At 37.3% G+C, this 24,144-nt stretch overlaps 1 protein-coding gene across 3 annotated transcripts in view; it reads right to left on the reverse strand.

Moving 5' to 3' along the window:
- Positions 1–24,144, reverse strand: part of Immp1l (inner mitochondrial membrane peptidase subunit 1) — a 64,386-nt gene that overhangs the window by 17,418 nt on the left and 22,824 nt on the right. For 2 of the 3 annotated variants that reach the window (XM_057781579.1, XM_057781580.1), the window contains exons 6-7: positions 22,285–22,411; positions 2,564–2,674 (exon numbers count right to left, since the gene is read on the reverse strand). In XM_057781579.1, the coding sequence (XP_057637562.1) occupies positions 2,564–2,674; positions 22,285–22,411 (238 nt within the window). Of the gene's footprint in view, positions 1–1,103; positions 1,343–2,563; positions 2,675–22,284; positions 22,412–24,144 lie in introns of those variants that run through there. The other variant, XM_057781581.1, reaches the window with a different exon arrangement.

Below are 24,144 nucleotides of genomic sequence, written 5' to 3' on the forward strand. Positions count from 1 at the left end.
GTTTTAATCTTTACAATGCATGTGCTTGTGTGTGTGTGTGTGTGTGTGTAGGGCACAGGACAATAAGTGAGTCTGTGAGGAGTTGATTTTTCTCTTCTTTCTCCATGTGGGTCCCAGAGGTCCTATTTGGGTCCTCAGGCTTGTGGTGAGTGCCTTTGCCTGCTGGACCATCTTGCTGTCTCTAATTAGGAAGTTGATGTAGAAGATAGTGCTCTGAGTCACTGAAGTTGTAGCCTATTGTATATCTATTTCACATTCACAGGCATTTACATAAGATTAGGATTTTGTGAACAAAGTGCGAGCCCAGCTCTGCCCTAAACAAGGCTGGCTATGATCACTCAGAGGTTATTTGAAAGCTGGTAAAGAAGACCAAGTGTTAGAAAACGTGACTCTAATTCTGGCCCTGGGTGTCTAAAGCTCGTTAACAGCTTATCTTAACTTCAGATGGAAATTAGGAGGAGAAAACTTTAAAAACTTGACATTCAGATTGACTTTTAATTGCCTCCATTTAGGACTGTGGAGCCATTCCTTTCCTCAGTGGTGTGGCGAAGGTGATTTTACCGTGAGTGCTCACTGACTGCAACAGAGTCTGGATGTCATCCCCGGGTGGCCTCTTTCACGTAACGTTTTGTTTACAGTGTACATCAGAATGCATGTGACAAACACCGAGGCCCTATGGAGCACCTTTGATTTCTGTCTAACTTGCTGTCTTGGTGCTGTCAGGAGAGCACAGACTGGGAATGCGTAATCTCAGACTTCGGTGGAGACAGCTGACATAGGAGGCACACTTGAGAACAGATTGCTGTCATTTACAAGCACCACCAAAATTCAAATATGAGGTTAAGATTTCTCATCCAAGGGGCTGGAGAGATGGCTCAGAGGTTAAGAGCATTGTCTGCTCTTCCAAAGGTCCTGAGTTCAATTCCCAGCAACCACATGGTGGCTCACAACCATCTGTAATGGGGTCTGGTGCCCTCTTCCTGCCTGCAGGCAGACACACAGACAGAATATTGTATACATAATAAATAAATATTAAAAAAAAAAGATTTCTCATCCAAGATATTTTGATATCATAAAATTCAGAAGGAAAACTTGTTTGGGATTTATACCTAAATACTTTTAGTCAATGTATATTGCAGAATGTGATGTTTACTCTTAAAAACAAAAATAAAACTGAGTAGCAAATAGTTTATTTGTAAGTTCATGGTTTCAGCTGCAGTAATAAATTCATTTGAATAGGAGACAATAATCAAGTCGAAAAAGTAAATGCTTGCTAATCATCAGAAAATCTGTTGCCATTTGGGCTGTCACGCAGAAATCCAAAATCACTGAAAGGCCAAATCTGTAAAATGAAAATACAGTGGAAGATAATAAATGAAACTTCTTTATCATCTTGAAGTTCTCTTTTCCTGTTCTCTCTGTGAGATAATACAGTGCATTTTCTTCATAGGCTACTCTGAAAATAAACTTCTCTATGTAGCCTGGAACATTCAAACATAGTACCGGAAACCATGTTTGTTTAGTGTATCCGTATAGATTTGTGAAGTCATGTCTTCTTTTACCATTCTCAAATAATTTACACTACCAGCCTATGGTACCTGATACTTTTAAAAAGCTGTTTGAATATGGCATCTGTTTAGGTATAAAAGAATTCTAGTCAGGTGGTGGTGGCACATGCCTTTAATCCTAGCACTTGGGAGGCAGAGGCTGGTGGATCTCTGTGAGTTCAAGGCCAGCCTGGTCTACAAGAGCTAGTTTCCAGGACAGGCTCCGAAGTTACAGAGAAACCCCATTTCAAACCTCCCCTCGCCCCCCAAAAAGAATTCTGAACATTATATACTTGCCTTTTGATAAAGGGGGAGCAGATGTGGTGACACACACCTGTAATCCACACCCACGACACTAACACTTATGAGACAGAGACAGGGTGGAGAGCTTAAGGCCAGCCTGGAATACAGAGTAAGATTCTGTCTCAAAACAAAATTACATCAGTCAATAATGGAAGAACCACTGAAGACTGGGCAATGTCATCCAAGGCATATATATTCATCACAGCTATATGCCTGCCTATGGTTTGCTGTATTTGACGCGGTCTACCTGCATCCTAAGTAGACGAAGCCTGGGCTGCTGTTGTAGAAATACTTGTTGAAACGCCATCTTCTGACTACGGCTGTAAAAGTCACATGACAGAATTTGATTTCTATAAACTCAAAGGCTCCCCAGGCTACCGCTAGTTTAGTCTGGATATTATTCTAAAATCTTCTGTTATTTCCCATAGGAGCAGGCAGGGGCGAGGATACTATTTTGTCCATAGCTCTTAAAAAATGGCCATCAAAGACCAGCCTGGTCTACAGAGCTAGTTCCAGGACAGGCTCCAAAGCCACAGAGAAACCCTGTCTCGAAAAACCAAAAAAAAAAAAAAAAAAAAAAAAAAAAATGGCCATCAAATGTAGTCACTGCACCAGTTAAGTCAATTTAGCAGCCCATGGATTTCAAAGTTTAATTTGAGAGACTACCCCTTGACCCAGAGAATAAAACTGGCATTTTAGGCATTAAAGCATACCTTAAAGAAGATCCGTCCTCGTATTAGTCCATATGGAATAGGTCCGTAGTACCTGGAGTCTGTAGAATTCTGTAAGTTGTCACCTTCTAACCAAACATGACCTGTTGGCACCTGGGATTAGTAAAAACAATCAGGCCCTTTAGAAACAAGAAAACCTCAACAGAGGATCTGCCACTAAAAATACATCCTTAAAGGCCCAGCACTGTGGTATGTACCTAGAATCCCTCACATTCAGGGGTCATAACTTCAAAGCTAGCTTGGGCTACACAGACACTATGTAGAGAAGACTACATTTGGAAGTAGAGCATATATCCTAAAGTCTTCCTTTATATGTGTCACAAGAATTGCTATTTTTGTTCATTTCTTATTGAATAAATATCAAAGGTTTCCATATTTTACAAAATCTCTTTATTATATGGTTCCCAAACATTAGTTTGTAGAAACCTCAAACTAAGATTGTAAGAAATGAAAACACTGTGGCAGTGTCATTAATTTAATAGACTTCAAAAGAGGTCATTAGGCTTCTGACTGAAAATGTGCCTTCCTGTTGTAATAACAGCATAAGCAGGGCAGCCAGTCAGCAACATCCCGAGGCCAGTTCCAAGGCCAGACCCATTAGAACGCTCATGATGAACTAAGTGGTAATGGATTGTGACATCAATTATGGATAATCTCATCATTTTATTGCGGTGGGCTTGTCAGAGTTCTAATTAAGACCCCTGTCCTGCCTTTGTACAGGCCATATCGTCACTGCCTTATATGTTGATAATAACCATCAAGAACCAGAAGGACCTATTATAAAACCATCAATTGCAAATTAATGACAGTGACCTTCTAATAAAATAAAAAGATAACTTCTTTGTATAAACTGGTAAAAAGTTTTAAGTGTTTGCTCAATTAAGAAGGTGATACCTTTCAAAAATGCATTCCTTCTATATGAGACATTCCCCCACTAATATCAATTCAATATAAACTTAGTGCTTTCTGGCAGCAATCTGTAAACCACCTTTTTATGCTATTATTTTATAGTTTTTTTAAAATATTTATTTCTTTATTTATTATACAATATTGTGTCTGTGTGTACGCCTGCAGGCCAGAAGAGGGCACCAGACCCTATTACAGATGGTTGTGAGCCACCATGTGTTGCTGGGAATTGAACTCAGGACCTTTGGAAGAGCAGACAATGCTCTTAACCTCTGAGCCATCTCTCCAGCCCAATTTTATAGTTTTTGTTACGCAAGAAAAGTTGATTCATTAACCAGACTAAAGCAATATATTGGGAAGATTGCATTACTTTTGGTAGGGCTTAATAGGATGTTCAGTGTAATTTTATTTTTTTGTATCACATTTCTTTTGTATATTCTTACAAGCATTTAAATTTTAATTTCATTTTCATAAGATATCTTGATTAGAGGAACTAGTTTCAGGTACTAGAGGTACTAACATGTCTAGTACCTATACCACAAACTGATTGACAAGGCAATTAAGTGTAATATGGCTAAGTAGAAAAGTGAGCTACCTCCCTAGACTCTCTTTTCATTGTTTATGACAAAATAAACAAGAGGTATTAATGTTATGATTTCAGTTTTTGTTATTACTTTCTGTTACCCTTGTCATTAAATTTTTGTCAACCTAACTGTAAGAAATAAGAAAGCATTTTTATTTGCTTTTGTCTTAGTTTCAAAAAAATGACTTCTACGGTGCACACCAAGGAGTGCCTATGGAGGTTGAAGGACAACTTGAAAGAGTCAGTGCTCTTTTTCCCCCTTGTGAATTATAAGAATTGAGCTCAGATCACTGCATCAGGATGGAGGCAGATACTCTCCCCTCTGCAATTTTGAGTGCGGCCAAATCTCTTTTCATGTATTTAGACGACAATGTAAGGCCTCTGGCTATAGCTTAGTGGCAGAGTACTGCCACTAGCATATATGAGACACTGCATTCATTCCCCAACACCCTCCCCCTCAATAAACAAGCCAGGAAAAACAAACAAAAGAACTACAACGTTCTTTGCTATGTCATATTGCTGAAGTGTTTCACTGTGCTTCCCACTACATTTCTTTGGTTTAATTGGCAGAAGTTTATTCTAGACATTTGTTTCCTGGTTGTATTTCATTCAGTTCAGCAGTGTTTGCACCTGCTTTACATACAATGGTCCTCATGACCTCAGCTTTCCTGCCAACCTCCAAGTGTTTCTCATGTAATATAATATAGACCTGCCTATATTAGCGAGCTGTGATCTCTCACAATGTTTGTAGTTTTTACAGCATGTCCTGCATGCTTATACATTTATATATTAAATATTTACCTCTTACCTGTATGTTGTTTATTTTATTTTATAAACATGTGAGTTCAATTCCATAAAGCACCTCAACCAGAGTGGGGCCTCAAGTATTTGCTAGAGGTAGGTATTCGTAAGTAGACCTTCCCTTCACACAGAATGACCTACTTCTGTCATAGTTGTGACATGTTTCTTTGGAAATAGACAAAGAAATGCAGTATATGGGATAAAACAATTACAGAAAATAGTCTTCTAGAAGAAACAGAGGGCTGGAGATGTTATCCAGGTTAGAGCTGCTCTGGCAGAAGACACAGTTTTGAATTCTAGCACCCACATCTGCTCATCACTATTTGTAACTCCAGATTCAAAGATCCAATGCCCTCTTCTGGCCTCCATGAGCTCCAGGCATGCACATGGTGCATAGACATGCATGCAGGCAAAACACTCACACAAAATAATAGAAAAAGCTAATTAAAAAAGAAACCCAGCCCGTAGCTCCAGGAGCCTTTGGAGGATGTGATCTGGGCTCACAAGGGATGGCATAAAAGAGGAACAAGAAAACAATGCATGTTTTATTTCATGTGATCTTTTAGAACATACTATTGTGAACACACTGTTACTGATGTTAAAGAAAAAGTAGCATCCTATATGTGATGTGCTGGCTCCTGTTTGTCCAATTCTCACATGCATCTATTTATAGTAAGGGAATAATCTCAGACTCGATGCTTCATGGAACATAGATAACCCAAGAGACAGATTCATTACTGATGTTCCCTTTAATCCAAGAGCATCTCTTATGAAAGGAAAATCCCTTAAGTATGGATCTTTTATCTTGACATACTCAGATACTTTTAATAGTATGTAGGATATATACAATCATATTTTATTGATATATATATTCATTGTACATAGTGTTAGATTTCCTATGGATAATTTCTTTCAAGCATATAATAAACTTTGATCATATCTGCTCTTCCTCTCCACTCCTGAAATTCCTCCCCCTGCATACTACTCTTCTCCCTTCTACTAGTCTCCCTTTTATTTTCATGCCAAACTTGTTTATACACATATGCATGTGTGACATAAGAGCATATACAGAGTTTTATGCATGTATAAATAAATTTAGGACCACAATTAAGAAAAAATACAATGTTTGTCTTCCTGTATTAGACTTATGTCAATATAGCCATCCCCACTTGCATACATTTCCCCAGCAAATGAATTCATTCTTCCATACTGGAATATAACTGTATATACACCGTTCTTTATACATGCAGCTCTTGACAGATGCAGAGGCTTATTCCATTAACTTGGCTATTGTGAACTGTGATGCAACACACATGAATGTAGTAGGTTGCCTCAGGGTGCTTTGGGATAAATCGGATAGCTGGATCATGTTATAGTCCTATTTCTAGCTCTTTGAAGAAACTTCCATTATGATTTGAATAGCTGCTAGTCTAATCTACATTCTTATCAGCAGTATAAAAATGGTCCCTGTTTCCCACATCCTTGCCAATATTTGTTTTTTGTTTGTTCGTTTGTTTTCTTAATGATAACCATCCTAACTGGGGTGAGATGGGAACTCAATGTAGTTTTAATTTCTGTTTCCCTAGTGGCTAAAGATGTTAAACAATTTATCATGTTGATTGGCCATTTCCACTTCATTTTTTGAAGATTATCTCTTCATTTTATTAGCTCATTATTGATTGGGTTATCTGTTTTGATTAATAGTTTTTGAGATTTTTAAAATATACTTTAGATACTCTGTCATATGTATAGCTACCAGATTTTATCCCATTTTGTAGTCTGTCTCTTCGCTTGGGTATTTTGTTGTTTAAAAATGTTTTTTAACATCATGCAGTTCCATTTGTTAGTTCTTGATAATTATTACCTGACTTATTGGAGTCTGTTTCAGAATGACTTTGTCCATGCCTATATCTTCAAGCGTTTTTTTGTTTGTTTGTTTGTTTTTTTTTTTCACTAATACATTCCAAACTTCAGGTCTTACATGAAAAACTTTAATGCACTGTGAACTGACTATTGTGCAGGAGATGGGGTTATCAAGCATTTTCAGGGGGCTTTGGTAATCTAGCATTGTTCTTCTGCAAATGGCTACCCAGTTTTCCCAATACCATTTTTTTGGAAAAAATGCTTTTGGTATTTTAGTAAAAAGAAGTAATTAAAGAGAAATCAGGTGGTTATAGGTGCACAGGTTTGGAACTTGGTCCTCTCTTGTATCCCACTAATCCCCATGTCTGTCTTTGAACCGGTACCATGCTCAGTTTGCCAATATGGTTCTGCAGTGCAACGTGAAATAGGTGATGTAGTAACTTCCAGCACTGTTCTTTTTGCTCATGTTTGCCTAGACTACTGAGGAATTTGTTTCTATATGAACTACAAGGTTACCTTTTATGTTTCTGTAAAAAGGTATCACAAATCTGATGGAGATTGCTTTTCTGTGTTGATCCTTGAGAATGGGAGGATTGTTCATCATATTCCTGTTTTCCTCAATGCACTCAGGAATTTGAATTTTTCAGTGTAAAATTATCTATCTTGGTTAAGACCATTACTAAGTATTTCAGTAGATGTTGGTTATTTGTAGTTTTTGTTTCTAAAGCTGTTTTCAATAGGACTAATTTTCTGATTTCCGTTTTCGGCAAGTTCCTTTTAGTAATCAGAAAAGCTACTAATTTTAAAATGTTGTTTTGTATTTATGCATACAATTTCAATGGGGCCATAAGGTCTACAAGTGTGGTACTGAGTTCATTTTAAAAATAAGAACACAACCAGACTGTTGATACAGCTCAATGGTAAAGGGTCTGCCTAGCATGTGAGGCCCTGGTTTAGTTCCAAGTCCTACAAAAGATAATAAATACTATATCTTATGTATAAGCAAACATGTTCATTGCTGGTGTTGTTTATATTATTATATAAAGAACAGCTCCTTTATCTTTCAGTTTGAGAACCATCCTCTTGCAAGCCTATTTGCAAGGAATTTTTCAACTTTCTTTAAAAGTTCTCTCCAAGTTCTGTGTGAAAATATCTTGACTTTATCTATTTTGAGAGATATTTTTAAATTATTGATATTTTACAGCTGCAGTTCTGCTGTCAAATTCAAGTGGAAGAATTTCAGACATGAAGAATTTCATTTGTTTATTTAACATTTTCCCTCATTATGTTCATGTTTCATATGGTTTCTTGAAAACAATTAGTTTTTTTTTTTTTTTTTTTGGTTTTTCGAGACAGGGTTTCTCTGTGGTTTTGGAGCCTGTCCTGGAACTAGCTCTTGTAGACCAGGCTGGTCTCGAACTCACAGAGATCCGCCTGCCTCTGCCTCCCAAGTGCTGGGATTAAAGGCGTGCGCCACCACCGCCCGGCTCTAGAATTGTTATTTTAGAGAACTTTGCTAATTCCATCACCTATGTCTTTTCTGGGCCTAGTTACCCAGTTACATGATGTACTTCTGAGTGTGGGTTGCCTTGTACTGCTTGTTCATGGAACTAGAGATTTGTGACTTAGCCAGACTGCCTCTGATGAATGGATTTGCTTCCAGTCTTTAGAGTACCATTCTGAAGGGGATATGGCAGCTGCAGACTAGCTTATTCATGGCAAGTCTTATTTCCAAGCTGCTGAGAGGAATTCCTTCTCACTGTATGACTACGGCACAATAATCTTTCCAGGTCTCTACTGGATGATGACTTGTCCACACTGGCTTAGGAAGCACAAGTGTCTTTTGGTTTTGTGTAAGTTCTAGGAATTGACCCTTATAGCCTTTGCTTTATTATTAAATTTCACTGCAAATAGGCACAATTTAGTATTTAGCTGTCAACCAAGGGACTATAAATATAGATCTCTGCTGATCTTTTTCTAGCTCCTGCCTTCCTGGTAATGTGAATTATAAAGTTTAACACTTAAGCACCCTAACCCTAATTCCTCAGCTAGCCATTAAAACCAACAGTGCTTTCATGATGATAGAGTTGAAGGGTTGGGGTTATAGCTCAGTCAGCACAATAGTTGTCTAGCATGCCCCCCGAGCCCTGGGTTCTAGCTACAAAACCACACATGTGGAGGATGGTAATGCACACCTATAATACCAGCACTTGGGAAGATCATAAATTCAAGGTCATTTTTGGGTCAGAGTCCAAGGTCAGCCTATGCTACATGAAACCCTATCTTAAAAACAAAACAACCAAAAAGGCACAAATAAGGGCAAATACGTTTATTCTGTTCTTTCTCTTAGAGATCAGTCTTTTATAACCTCCCGAGCAGTGTATGAACACAGCTCTTCTCATGTTTTGTCCGTCTTCTATTGCTCTATGGTAGAAAGGCAATTCAACTACCACTTCTCCATTGTTCCCAGGAGCAGGTGTGTCAATTAATAACTTGGTGTATGTGTTGGGGGGGGTGTATGTGTGATCATGTGTGCATGCCCATGTGTGTATGGAGGTCAGAAGACAACATCAGGTGTCCTTCTCAATCACTTTCTACCTTATTCCCTTACGAGGTGGTTCCTGAGCCTGGAGCTAGGCTGGACGCCAGTTAGTTCCTAGTGATCCTTCTATCTCTGTGCCTAGAGTGCGGGGGTTACAGGCACCACAGTCACTCAAGATTTTCACATGGGTGACTGGTTGATGGGGTTCAAACTCACGCTTGTTCTCCCCAGCCTAAAATACCTATATTTTTAAATCACATGTTTTAAAGGAGGTTTCATACCAATAAGAGGAGAATGGGTTGCTGGAAGGTGGTGGCACACACCTTTAATTCCAGCACTCATACAAGTACAGGGTGAGTTCCAGGACAGCCAGGCCAACATACAGAAATCCTGTCCTCCCTCCCCCCGCCAAAAAAAAAAAAAAAAAAAAAAAAGGAGAAGAGAAAAGAAAGAAAAGAATGACTTTGGTGAAGACTAACAGCTATATGGTAAAGTATGCTTTGACATTTCCACTTTGGATCTCCTCCAGTTCCCTCTGTCACATGCTCCATTTTTTGTTTGGTTTTGAGATAGGCTCTCACTATGTAGCTTTAACTGTCCTGGAACTTGCTATATAGACTAGATCTTGAACTCACAGAGTTCCTTCTAATCTGACTTTCAAGTGATGGGATTAAAGACATACACCTCTGCATCAGCTCCATTTTATCCCTATCAAACATCTATAAAAAAAGATTTGCACACTCAGCATAATACTATATACTAATAAGGATGTCCACTATGATACAATGTCTCAAAATTGGCAGTAATATAAATGTTTCTCAGTAAGCAGAGGCTAAATAAAATATAATTAATTTATATAATAACAGACAGATGATTAAAATACAAAACCCAAAATATAATAGTAAAGAATAAACTAATGGAAAGATTTCTACAACTGAGTCAATGGGAAAGTAACTTTCAGGGCTGTTTGTATAAAGTATAGAGTCATTCTCTTTGTCTCAAATTTTACATTTTTAATAACAGCATGTAATACCTAGAAATCTAAAATATATATATATATATACATATGTATGCATGTATATCTTAAACTGCTTTACTTTTTGTGATACTTGTCCTTTATTTTTTTTTTTCCGGATAGTATGTCACTATGTATCCCAGGCTGTCCTTGAACTCACAATCCTCTCCTTCAACCTTCAAAGTGCTGGATTACAGGTGTGCACCATCTACCATCATGCCCAGTTTAACTTTGTTAACGCTTTGTTTTTGCTTTGTTTGTTTAATGACATGGGGTCTCACTAAGTAGCCTTGGTTGGACTAGGACTCACTACTAAAAAACAGGCAGACTCCAGAATCGAAAGAGATCTCCCTGTCTCTGCTTCCCAAGTGCTGAGATCAAAGAAGTACATCACCATGCCCAGCAGCCTGATAATGTTAAGGATTTATTTTTAATGTATGCGTATTTATCTGTTTTAGTCTGCATGTTGGTCTGTATGCACACATGCATACAGGTGCTCAGGGAGAACAGAACTGGGCATCAGATCCCCTGGAGCTGGAATGACAGACCACTGTGAACTCTGAGTCACTGAGCCCTTTCTTCAGCCCTCAGCCTGCTATTCAAAAGGGAACACTGTCTGTATAATGCAAGCTTTGTACAGGGACAGCTTTACTGATTTTTTTTTATGTTTTTGGTCTCTGGTACTACAGGGAGAGCAGGCTAGCTTCCAACCCATACAACAGACCTCTGCTGCTTTGATGAGTGCAAATAAAACTACAGTTATATGAAACCACATTGAGAAACAAGTTTACAGCAACCCTATACTGAAGTATGAACAGGGAGAGATGGCAGAGTAATATACATTTATGTTTAAAGCTAAGACAGCCTTATAACTAGGGTTAGAAAAGATTCTAATAAACAATGCTTCACAAATTCTAAATTCTATTTATTTGTCTGTGTTGTTTCCCATAATTAATACTTTCTAAGTCAGGCTACTTTTCTTTTGAGACTGTTGTAGGTCTGCCACGCTTCCTTCCTAAGCCTGCACTTCTCTGCTGTGCTCCCTGGAGTCTAGTGAGGTGTCTCCTTTTTAGCACAAGCCACAAATGTAATTGCCTCCTGGCCTGCGGGTGTCCATTCATCACAGGCAGCTTTACAAGGCAAGCCACAGGTGGTACCTTTCTTGATTCAAGTGACATCTAATGAGAGCTTAAAATATCAAATAACACATCTACTAAATTGGGGTCACTCATTTATTTGATTAAGCAAAGAACACTAATTTTAAATTTTTTTTGACTAAAAAGTAAGATATTGTATGTTGACTTTTAAAATGTTTTAAGAACAAAAAATCCTGAGAAATGGTTGTTTTCAAGTTAACACCTTATTTACTACAGATCTTACAGTTTACAAGTAATGGTGCAGTTAATACATTGGCCCTATCTATGGCTTACGGATCTTCTAAACAGTGCATTAAAAACATGAAGGCAGAAGAAGGTGATTCTTTAGAAATTCTTCTTTGCACAAGTTTTTCTTCCTGTGATATACAGGAAAACGCACACTTCATGAAAGCAGTGATACAGGAGTGATACAGCAAGGGACGTTGGTCTCAGAAGCATTTCAGTTTAAACAACGGTTTTTAAATGTCCATTTTATATCTAGGGAAATATAATGCTTACTTCCTTGCCAGGAGAAAAAACAACCAACAACAAAAAACAACTCCACATGATGAATGATGAATGTACACTTGTAAGATGTCTTTAATTCTAACAATTAGCCATAAATTTTTGTTATTGTCTTTCAAGTAAGCAGTGTTGAGTCAAATATTTACACTGCTATGTAACTAAAGTGTATTCTCCTGCTTAACTGTGACTTACAGTTCAAAAATGGAGCCATGTAAGGCCGTCTACAGAAACAAAGTGATTTTCCAACCACATTGTTCCCGCTGGGCATGGTGGCAACGACCTCCTGGCATATGGGAGATGAAGGAGAATTGCCATAGTTTCTAAGCTAGTCCAGGCCACAAAATGAGTTCCAGACCAGTCTGAACTACAGTGAGGCACTGTATCAAAAACTAAAATACAAAACCCAACAAAACAATGTAATACAGGGCATTTCTGAGTTAGGAGAATACAGCAATAAGTACTAAGGAGTGAGTTTCTTGTACTTTCCAAAAATTTTTAGATAGTTGGCAAATCAAATGCACACTGTAAAAAATATACATGCAAATATGCTCCTGATTTTAGGTGCTTTCTGGTGGTGTGTGGGGTGAGAAAGAGTCTCTCCAGATAGCCCCGGCTGGCCCGGAACTAACTATGTATGTAGAGCAGGCTGGCTGCAAATGAGATGTTCACAACCACACCTGGCAGCTGTACTCTTGACAGAGACACACAGAGAGAAACAAAGAGAGACACACAGAGAGATTTTTTAATCTTAGATTTAATTGTGTTTTGCCTTCGTGTATGTTATGTGTGTGTGTACTACGTGTGTGCCTAGTGTCTGCAGAGTCCAGAAGATAGCACTGGACTCCCTGGAAATGATGTTAGAGATGGTTGTGAACCACCATGTTGGTGCTGGTCTTTTGCAAGAGCAGCCAGTGCTCTTAGCTGCTGACCATTTCTACTTGTATTCTAGTCACTTCACTGAACTCTTTCCAAAGCCAACCTCAGCTATGTATGAGTTTGTTACAGACGCACTTCTGTCACTCTTTCCTGACTTCCACTCTTTCCTGACTAGGCATAACTGTTTCATGGGAGGATTTATGTAGTAAACAAATTTATGAAACCAAAGGCCACCAGTAGGAAAAAGTCCATTCTCTAAAAGTAGAAATGATTAAAGGTAACTATGTAGGTCTGTTGTATTGACATTACTTATGCATCCTTTACAAAGGCACTTTGTGTGCTTGTTTTTGATAGACACTCCTACTTGTGTCTTATTCATCAAAACACAACTCTAAAAAAATTCTTCAAATTACTTAGAATCAAAGTTTTGCGAGTACAAAATTGCAAATCATGGGAATTATGGGACTGGATGAGGTTTTGTTGCTGTGTTTTGAGGCATTTTCACTGAAACAAACATCACTGCACTGGATTAGGCTTCTCTAAATTTTCACCAATCGTATTACTACTGTCTAACTATGAATCAAGAAACAATCCTAGTGATCAATATGTATTAATTTCAGAACAGCTTTCTACTCTTTAAACACAAATGCTGATCTTCACAAACATATTTACAGATGTATAAGAATAGTACTAGAAAACAAAACTCTAAAACAATATGTTAGCAAACTAAATTCAAAATATTTTGAAAGTGTTCAGAGAAGGCACTGGAAACACTGAAATGGAGAGGTCTAAAAGATGATTCTTTACTATTAACATCTAAGGGAAAACACTCCAGACTAGTGAACTATTAGTCATATTTATCTTCTGAACTGTATTAGCTATAGGATGAAAGAGCCACATCATCTCCGTAGTGAATTTCACTTTAGCAAAAGAGTAAACATACCCCTCCATACCAGCTGCAACTAAAGCATCAGTAGCATGCTATGACTGATGACCTGGAACCGTTGCTGAGAAATGGATGTGTAGTACAGCTTTTATCACTTGAGTTTGCAAAACAACAAGTCCCTTGCTTAGATATAGTGTAGTAAGTGACATTATTAGGGAGTCCTTCTATCTAAATGACATAGGATTTAGTGTATCAGCAAGTTATAATGAACAAGCCCTTTCATCTGATGAGTTCTCTCCCAACACAGAAGTACTTTTTTTGTTTATAATACAACTGGTAATACAAGACCAGATGGTTGTGACTTTTAGCAAAGGTAAATGAAACTTAAACAAACAGGAGCATAGCATTAGGCCACTCAGAGATCTCAACTGTATCCTAAACACACAATCTGCATTAAAGGACTATTAATGTTAGCTATATAAAGTGGCCACTTTCCAGTGCTGTCTAGCTAGTGAGGCTATTCTGCAGGTTGTCAGCTAGTTTGATTTAAACATTTCCTAGTGTTCCACAAAGCAGCTTTCCTCCTGTTGCGTGGTTGCATTTCCAAGTCCTAACACGATCCCACCAAGGCATCAAGCATTTAATTAGTTTTTCTGAAACACAGAATTCTTTCTTTTATTTCTCCCACTAACAAAAATGATATTACCATGTCCTAAATTTGATAAAGAAAGATACAAGCAACATTACATTCCTTATTCAACCTCCATCACTCAAACCTTTTTTATTTATTTTTTAACATTTACATTACAATTTGGTGAGGATTTGCCCTCTGTGTACAATACTGGAATCTATAGTATCAAAGACAACCAAAAAGTTTTGCCTCTTTTGTTTTTTATGGGTTTTTTAAACTAAATGTGAAAGTACATAAATATTTAAAAAAATTAATAGCAGCAAAAGCTCTCTAGGTCACAGTCTCAGAAATATACTGATATTTCTATAAATATATGTAAGCACACACTATGGTTGAGAAGTTGAAGCTTTGTTTGAAAGATTTAAAAATAAAATAAAATGATGATATGGGCACCAGCTCCTGGGCTGAGTTTCATCCCCAAAACCCATGTGGTAGAATCAGAACTGACTCCTACAAGCTATCCTTTCACCTACACACACATTCTCTCTCTCTCTCTCTCTCTCTCTCTCTCTCTCTCTCTCTCTCTGTAATAATATTTTTAAAGATGTGAAAAGAATTCATAGTTTTATAATGAACTACTGAAAACAGAAGTATACAGCTAAAGGACAAGTTTATAAACCACAGGTAACACATCCACCAAAGCCTTTCTAAGGCATCAAGCCTTCCTTCAAAATGTAGGTCCTACAGAATTCAATTTCACCATCTCTTTCTAAGTAATTTAAACCAAATTCAGTAATCAGACATTAAATAAAGAAATGAATGGATAAATAAAATAAAATATAACTCAATTCAGAGTCATGTGAATTTTGGTGTGTTTATTAAAAGTCCTAAACCTTAAAACCAAACCAAATTGAGTTAGTTAGGCAAGTATTTAATCAGCACTTTGTTCTGACAGACAGTAAAAAGAATTCTAATATTCTCAAATTCCACCTGTCATTCTGTGAGGTGGCTAAGCACAGAGTTGAGCAGCCCAGCTCTTAAGTATTCTATAAAGATTAGACCATGTCAAGACTAATGCATATGATGTTATAAGCTACAAGAGAAGCTACACTTCTGAAAGCTGTATCATCCATTTCCACAATAAAAACTAATAATTAAAAAAAATCACTAGATTAAAAGTGAAAAGAATGAGAACACAGACCTACTCAATGGATATATTTTTCCAGCCTTCAAACATTTTGAAAACATCCAGGTGTAGTGTGGTACATGTCTAAAATTCTTACATGTGAGATGTGTCATGGTTTAAAAAAAATATGGCCCCAAAAGGGAGTGGCGTTATTGAGAGGTATGGCCTTGCTATAGTAAAGTGTGGTCTTATAGGAGGAAATGTGTCACTGTGGAAACGAGTTTTGAGGTCTCATGTATGCTCAAGTCACACCCAATAAATCAGATCACTTCTTCTTGCCTGCACTGATGTGGGATTCCCCTCTGTATGCTTTGAATGTTTTATTACTATTGGTTAAAAAAGCTTCTTTAGCCAATGGCAAGGCAGAATAAAGCCAGGCTGGAAAAAAAATACAGAGAGAGAGAGTAGGCGAAGTCAGGGAGACAGACACTGGAGCTTTACCAGAAAGCCACAGCCTCATGGTGATACATATATTAATAGAAATGGGTTAATTTAAGATGTAAAAGTTAGTTAATAAGAAGTCTGAGCTAATAGGCCAAACAGTTTTGTAATTAATATGGATTCTATGTGATTATTCGAGTCCGGTGTTCCTCCTATACATTTTGTCTGGTTACTGGCCAATCAGTATTTTATTAAAATACAATTGGCAGGGTATAGACCATTGTTCCACAGCAGTCATGGTATCTCTTTACAGCAATAGAAATCCTAACTAAGACAGGATGTGTTGGCAGAAGAATCAGGAGTTTTGAGACTAACCTTTGCTACAAAACAAGCTCAATATTAGCTGAGGCTATATAAGCCCATGTCTTTGGAGGAATGAGGAGGGTCATTATTATTGTATTTTTTTTTTACTGTTTGAGAAAGGGTCTCATGTATTCCAAGCTGGCCTTGATCCTTCTATATAGCCAAGGATGACCTTCAACTTCCTGCCTTTACCTCTGAAGTGCAGAGTTTATATGCAGGAGCCACCACCATGCTTAGTGAGACCCTGTCTTAAAAAATAATAATAATAAAAAAAAAAACAACAAAAAAAACAAGTATTCTGATAGTAGCTAACAAATGTCAAATTATAGTTGCATACGGGAGAATCATCAACAATCAAGAGTTCTTTGACACTAAAACCTGTATCTAGAGTAGGCATGAGCAAACTTCTGCTAAGACTCAGAGAGCAAATAGCTGAAGTCTTGCACAATATGGTCTCTGTCAACTATTCAATTCTACTATCCTGGTAAAGGTGAAAACAGACTATATAAATAAAGGAGCATCACTATGTTCCAATAAAGCTTTAATTACAAGAAAAGCAGCATGGGATGGAATGGTGGGCTTTGTAGGCATCGCTGAGGCCAATCAACTTTATCATGAAAGGGAACCTGAGGGTCTTTCAGCAGAGGGATGACAGATGCTCTGAATTAGCTAAAAGCATCGATTCAGTTACTGTCTGGGGAATACCCCATGGAGGAGGAGGAAAGCAAGAACATGGGAAGATGCCATCTAAAGATGGCAGTCCAGAATCACTTCAACAGCAGCAAAGCTTGTCTTGCATGGACATGAGCACAATGACAGTGTCAAGACACAATCTGAATCTGATTATTCTTACAAGTTATAACCACAACTTTCTAATGGATTTGACAGAAGGGTGAAGAGGAAGACTCACAGATGAGTCCAAAACTTATGACTCGCAGAAAATTGGATGTTTGCTACAGCTAAGATGTAGAGGGCGGCAACTATTGAGTACTGGGCCACAAAATAAGGATTTTAGTTTTGAAAATACTAAGATTGAGATAAACACTATCCATTTATGCAGAGATATTAAATAAACAAGATTCTTAGGTTCAGAAAAGAGGTTGTGTTTGACAAAAATCTGAAAGTGAAGGCAGGAAGAACAAGAATTCCTGGCCAACCTCTGCTATGAGAGGCCATGCTGAGTCACGAGCGACCCTTTCTCAAAAATAAAATACCCTAGCTACAAAGTTCAACAGTCCTTTACAACTCTAAAAAATAAAATGGGTCCATATAATCTAACCAAATATTTGCTTATACTAATTTAAACTTACAAACAATACTACTTCTTTTGCAGGCTACACAGTAAAGTCTAGACTCCAGTGACAATCTCCTGTTTTGCCATCTGAAACACCAATGTAACAGAATAAAAGGTTATGCTGCCCAATGAAAACTATTGTTCTAGAGGGGCAGACTTCACGAGCAGTTTCAGGTATGTTTCCAGAGTATTGTGAAACACGTATGAATTTTTGTGACAAATCACCCGATGAATGAAACACATTTGCTAACGTGGGTCTGAAATAACTACTAATTCTTGGGGCATAAAAAAACAGCCTGAAAAACCTGGCAAGGAGAAAACCCTCAAAAATACTAGATTATGGAGCTGGAAAGATGGCCCGGTGGTTAAGAGTGCTTACTGCTCTTAAAATAAAGCAAGTTTGATACTCAACACCCATAGTAAGCAACTCACAAGCACTTGTAACTCTAGGTCCAGAGGACACAACTCCTTCTTCTGACCTCCTCTAGACCCTTACGCACATAGCACACAATCACACACAGACACATAAGTAAAAATAAAAATAAAATAAATTCTAAAAACAATTAAAAAAACTTAGCTTCTCTTGGAGAACTAATACTGTTCCTGATCATAAATAATTCCTTTCCTTTTTTAAAATAGCAAAGATAAATACATTTATGAAAAAGAAGAATTTAATGAGATGGGAACTGAAATAATAGTTAAGTAGAGTCTATTCTGAGAGATGTAATGACTTGGAAGGGAGTGTATATCTTGAGACAGGCTCCTGGTGTTTGAAATACAACACCTGTCTGAAATGGCAATCTATTTAGCCTCCCAGTTGTATAGTTCTATCAGACAAACACTGCTACTACCTATTTAATTGCCATAATTTTCCTATCAGACGAATATTGCTACTACCTACTTCCTTGGGTTGCAATTGCAGTGACTAAATAAGTTTGTCCTTCTATAGAGCTTCAGCAATACTAAGAACAGAACAAATGTTCTTACAGCATTTCAGCCTTCTGCCCTGCACTTAGAAACATCAAAGTCAATGGAACACTCCTGGGGGAAAATGCCTTCTAACTTGTTCATTCATTGGACATATAAAAATTTGATAAACATTTTACTTAAACAGAATATTAAAAAACTTCACAGGTTATAATTTTCTGGTTGTCTCCACTGATTACTCAGAACAGGGATTTTGATCTAAACCTTTTAGCCCTGATATTCATATTCTAGTGACTTTAACAAAGAAACCAGCATATATAAATTGAGGTATTTATGAACATAATAAGGATGCCTTTTTTGTTCTGTCTCTTGACAAAAGTCTTTCTGATCTGAAGTAGATTCTTTTGCTAAAACATCTCAGATATCACTAGAATGTCTCATGGTGTGAGAATAGACATGTGAGGATAAAAGTATATGACATATTGACAATTTTGAAGAATAAAAGGATACAATGTTCATAAAGAAAGCCACAGCAGAAAAACGAATTACCTGATACCAGGCTATCATCTTCACATCATCCCTATCAGTTAACGATTACTCTGTGTCTAGGTCTATAGCAATATATGTCAAAAATTCTTTACATGGCTGAGCCAGACACCACTGTCAATGATAAACAATGGACTAACAGACTATTGGGCAAGTTCTCTCAATAGAGTAATCAAGCTATCATGGTTCAAGATGAAGAAACAATGATGAAGATGAACTTCAATTATCAGCTTACATAAGGCATGAATAGATGTAAGGCTGGTTTGAATAGACATGACAATTGTATAATTTGATAGGAACATACAAAATTTAAAGTAGAAAATTAAGCTCTAGTTATCAAAGCAGAGTATATGCTGAGTAAAAAATGGGGCCATCGCATCTTTTATCAGAAGCTGTGTGATTACAACCATATGACTGGGGGAAGAACTAACACAGTACATCTGCTTGTTATTCTTCAATTCTACACCTTCTACACTTTACTATGTGGGAAGAAGTTGATTGCATGCAATTTCTATTATAAATTTTTAAAGAATTAAAAAGACTAAGCTAAGACTTCATTTGATTTTGCTGCATTTTATTTATTAATAAAAGGAAGAACTGTCTTTTCTTTTTCCCCCCCAAAACAGAGTTTCTCTGTGTAATAGTCCTAGCTATCCTGGAACTAGCTCTTGTAGACCAGGCTGGCCTCGAATTCCCAGAGATCCGCCTGCCTCTGCCTCCCGAGTGCTGCAATTAAAGGCGTGCGCCATCACTGCCCGGACAAACAAGAGAACTTTCTAAAGCAAGAATCCATGCCTGTAAAGCCTGTGTCAGCAGGACTGGAAACTTGAAGGCATCCTGGACAGCCTATTTGCCCAGGAGACAAAGGACATTATGCTGCTTTTAGGCATCTGTCTCCTCAGCCCCTCTTGTCTAAGAGAGTAATTCTGCTGTTCTTCGTTTTGTATGTCCTTGACCTCCTGTTACCCCTTCTGACTACTGTATGGTAGGGTCCTGCTATGAAGTTTCAGGGACACAAAGAACTCAGACTGGAGAGCCTCCTGTTCATCCTCTCCAGTGCTGGGATCATGTACACATGCAACCACACCTGTGATAACATTTTTGATACATAATCAGCAGTATCCTTGAATGATCTCAATGCACATTTTGATTTTTCTCTTGATTAGAATTAAGTTGCTTTGTTGTTATTGTTTGATAGGAGTGTCATAAGAGTCAGGTGCCCTTCTTTGTATTTCGATCTACATCATATTGGTATTTCTTGATACAGACAAAGGTTCACCTTGACCAGTGGTGAAGGTGGTATCTGACAGGTTTCCTTCATGAGGATTTTTGACATATATTGCTATATATTACTACTATTTCTTATGTAATGAGTATCTTCAAACAAGACACTTTAATACTACGTAAATATACAGTTTCTCTTCAAACTGAGGTTATTCTATAGGATTTAGAAAGAAATATGATGTTTTTGATATATTTAAACTCTATTTGTTGAAAATTTTTTTCTTAATTCAAGATACAAAGAAAGTTTCTTTTTCCCACAATGCTGACTGGCCAAGCATTGTACCCATTGGCATATTCATGGCAAGTTTGGTGTGGAAGCAGCCAAGTGCTTTCTAACTGGATTTGAGGTTTGTTCTGCAGGACAGAATTCACTTCAGGTGCTGTCCACCTGACTAAAAGCCCTTGACTTCAAAGGTCATAGGAGTAAACTACAGCTGTTACTGTGCTAAAGGGACATGATATGCCTATCACAATTACCTCTAAAATGTCCTCTAAAGGGACATGATATGCCTATCACAGTTACCTCTAAAATGTCCTCTAAAGGGACATGATATGCCTATCACAATTACCTCTAAAATTTTTGTTTGCTTGTCTTCAAAATAATCACGCCTATGCTCATGTTGATTAGTTTTATGTCAACCTAATACAAGATGGAGGACTCTCTACTGAGAGAGAATACCTCAGTAAGACTCTATAGGCAAGTTTTCTGGGCATTTCATTGACTGACTGCTGTGGGAGGGCCCAGTTCACTGTGGGCAGTGCCCACCCTGGGCAGGTAGTCCTAAATAAGAAAGCAGGGTGAGCAAGTCATGAGGAGCAGGTCAGTAAGCAGTGCTCCCTCATGTTCCTTCCCTGACTCAGGTCCTGCCCTGACTTCCCTCAGTGATGGAGATGTCCTGGGTTGTGAGCTGAAATAATCCCTTTCTTCCCAACTTGCTTTTGATCATGTGGTCAGCTCTGCTTAGAGATGCTTTTTGTCTTAGTGAGGACCAGATACTGGAGAGAGTCACAGCTGGTCAAAGCATTGAGAATAAGTGAACATTAAATGTCAACCATAAACGAGACATCTACATCATCCCCTCCAAGACTCGGGAAACATCATGGAATAGAGGACATCAAGAACATGAGAGCCAGAGGATGGGGTAGAGTGCTATGGGACACTTTTCTGGGTATCAAGGGCTATTCCCTTGTGAACTCACGAAAGTTATGATTACCTGATGAGACCTGCTCAAAATTGGATTTACTGATAGATACCCTGTCATGAAGTGGGGAGGATTTCATAATGCCCAATCCTGCCTGAAGAGATATTGGCAGTTAATGGTTCATGGAATGGTAGTGGGGAGGAAACATTTTCTCTAGTGGTAGCCACTGGTGGAGTAAATAACTTCTCATCTACCCATGCTCTTATAAGCAACCATAATGAAATTCATTGGATCACCACTACCAACAACAAAAACAAAACAAAACAACAAAAACAAACAAGAAAGTAGAAGGGGAACTCAAAGGCAAGAAAAGACAAATTAGTCGGAAAATCTGGAAAAGATAAATTAGGAGTAATGGGGGATGAATATCATCAAAGTGTATTGTATACATGTATGAAGAGATTACAATGAAACCCACTGTAAATTATACAATTAATATATGTTAAAACAAATGTATAAAAGAATTATTATTTTTAATTATGTGTATATGTGTGGGTATGTGACTGTAAACGTGAATGTCTGTGTCTGTAGAGGACAAAGGTGTTGGATCCTGCTGGAAGTGGAATTATGTGTCACCTAATTTGTGTGATAGGGCTTACACTTGAGTCCTCTTGAACAACAGTATGTGTCCTTAACCACTGAACCATCTCTCCAACAAAATACAAATTCTGCAAGATTGTTTTGTTTTCTCAGTGTAATCAGCTAATATTAATCCACCATAATATCAAAGAATGACATAACTGAAATATTACTTACATAATTACGGCTTTTAGAGATATCTGATGAACTGGTAGTGAGGATTTTATCTCCTTCCAAACCAATTACTCTTTTACAAATATTTGATTTTGGATCACTTGGACTTTTTGCAATTACAATGTCACCTCTGAAAGGGGAAAAAAGGAAAAGAAGTATCAGTATTATTACCAAGCACACGCAGGACAGCTTTAATAATTTCATAAGGCAACTTAAAGAAGTACACACACACACTTTATCCTAACATATATTGACCCTGCCATACATTAATCATGTTTGAAAACTATTAAATTGAAGTTAGGGTCAGAAGCCAATTGAAGTCATAAAAATACCATATAAAATTATTGATAATTTCTAATAACCTCATCAGAATTATAACCACTATGTGTTATTTCTGTGTCCAAATAATTACAAATAAAGCTATTAATAGTTGACTCTAGAGCACTAAAACTGAAGAAACATCATCTGTTTCTCAAAAATTCAAAATTAAGGAATACTATGTAAGCTATATAATTCATTTAAGTCATAATTTACAGTATAGACTTACATTTGAGGGAAAATTGGACACAACCAAATAAAACACTAAAAGCTATAAAATAGAATATGTTGTTAAAAACATAAAATATTAGTTTTCCTACTTATAGAAGGCCTTAGTCATGAAAGAAGGAATATTCTACATGGTGATAGCAAAATCAATGAATAAAGGTTTTATTCCCAACGTGGTGGTGTATGCCTGTAACTCCAAAAATCAAGAAGGGAAAAACTATAATTTGGAGGCTGGTATAAACTACAAAGTAAATTCAAAGTCAATCAGAGCTACACAGTGAATCTATGTTTCAAAACACCCATCCCTGCATACCTATCACACCTATGGGGTTGGGAGGCGAGGGGTGGATGACTAATATCCCAACCAAACAGAATGTAATGTTTTTTCTGCTATATGAATCGTTTAACATTTTTCAGTATTTAACATATTTACTAACTGTATGTGATTCCAGATATAATTTAAATACTTTCATGTCATTTATAATGAAAGATACAAATGTCAAAATGGCATAAAATCTATAGCAATAAAGGGAAGCTTATAATTCAAAAACCTAATCATTGGGCTAGCCAAAGCAAATGCCTATTATGCCAGCATTTAGGAGGCTGAGGGATGTTCAAGCCCAACTTGGGCTATGTAGTAAGGTGAAGGTGAATTTGGGATACAAGATAAGACTTTGTCACAATAAACTAAAATAGAAAAAAGAATAAAGAAGCATAATTGCCACTCTACTGCAAGTGCTCAACAACTTCTAAGCATTTTGGTAGCCCCCACCCCAAATGAGAGAGTGGTGGATATTGTTCAATGTAGAGTGGCTTGTCAGGCACACAGGAGGCCCCAGGTGTGGTCCCCAGCAACCAGAAAAGGACAAAAGAGGAAATTAATTAGTTACCATTAATAAAATTAGGTTTAGGGGAAGGTAAGACAAAATTTTCCCTAACAGCTAAAATCAAGGGGGAATTCATAGGCAGATTTTTATGTTAAAGAAAGTCACTATTTTAATAGAATTTTACAGACAACAGAGAAAATAGTATTGACAACAACCACACCATGAGGCCTCTCTTTCTAAAGCTCAATGTTATCAAGTCATTTAGTTCTCTAAATGTCAGTAGAGCGGTTCACATGAAAAACTTTGCAGACTTTTAAGCTCTGAAAACTGATCTAGTGTGTCTTTGAAAGAAATCATTTTCAAAGGTGCTTATGCTATTTGATACAACCGTCAATATAACCCTTAAAACAAAGTCTGCACCTCACTAGATACTCTTTCAACTCTTGCCTCCTTTAAAGGGACTTTTAATATCTACTAACTAACAGAACCA

This window comes from Chionomys nivalis, chromosome 9 (assembly GCF_950005125.1).
Source record: "Chionomys nivalis chromosome 9, mChiNiv1.1, whole genome shotgun sequence".
Taxonomy (NCBI): domain Eukaryota; kingdom Metazoa; phylum Chordata; class Mammalia; order Rodentia; family Cricetidae; genus Chionomys; species Chionomys nivalis.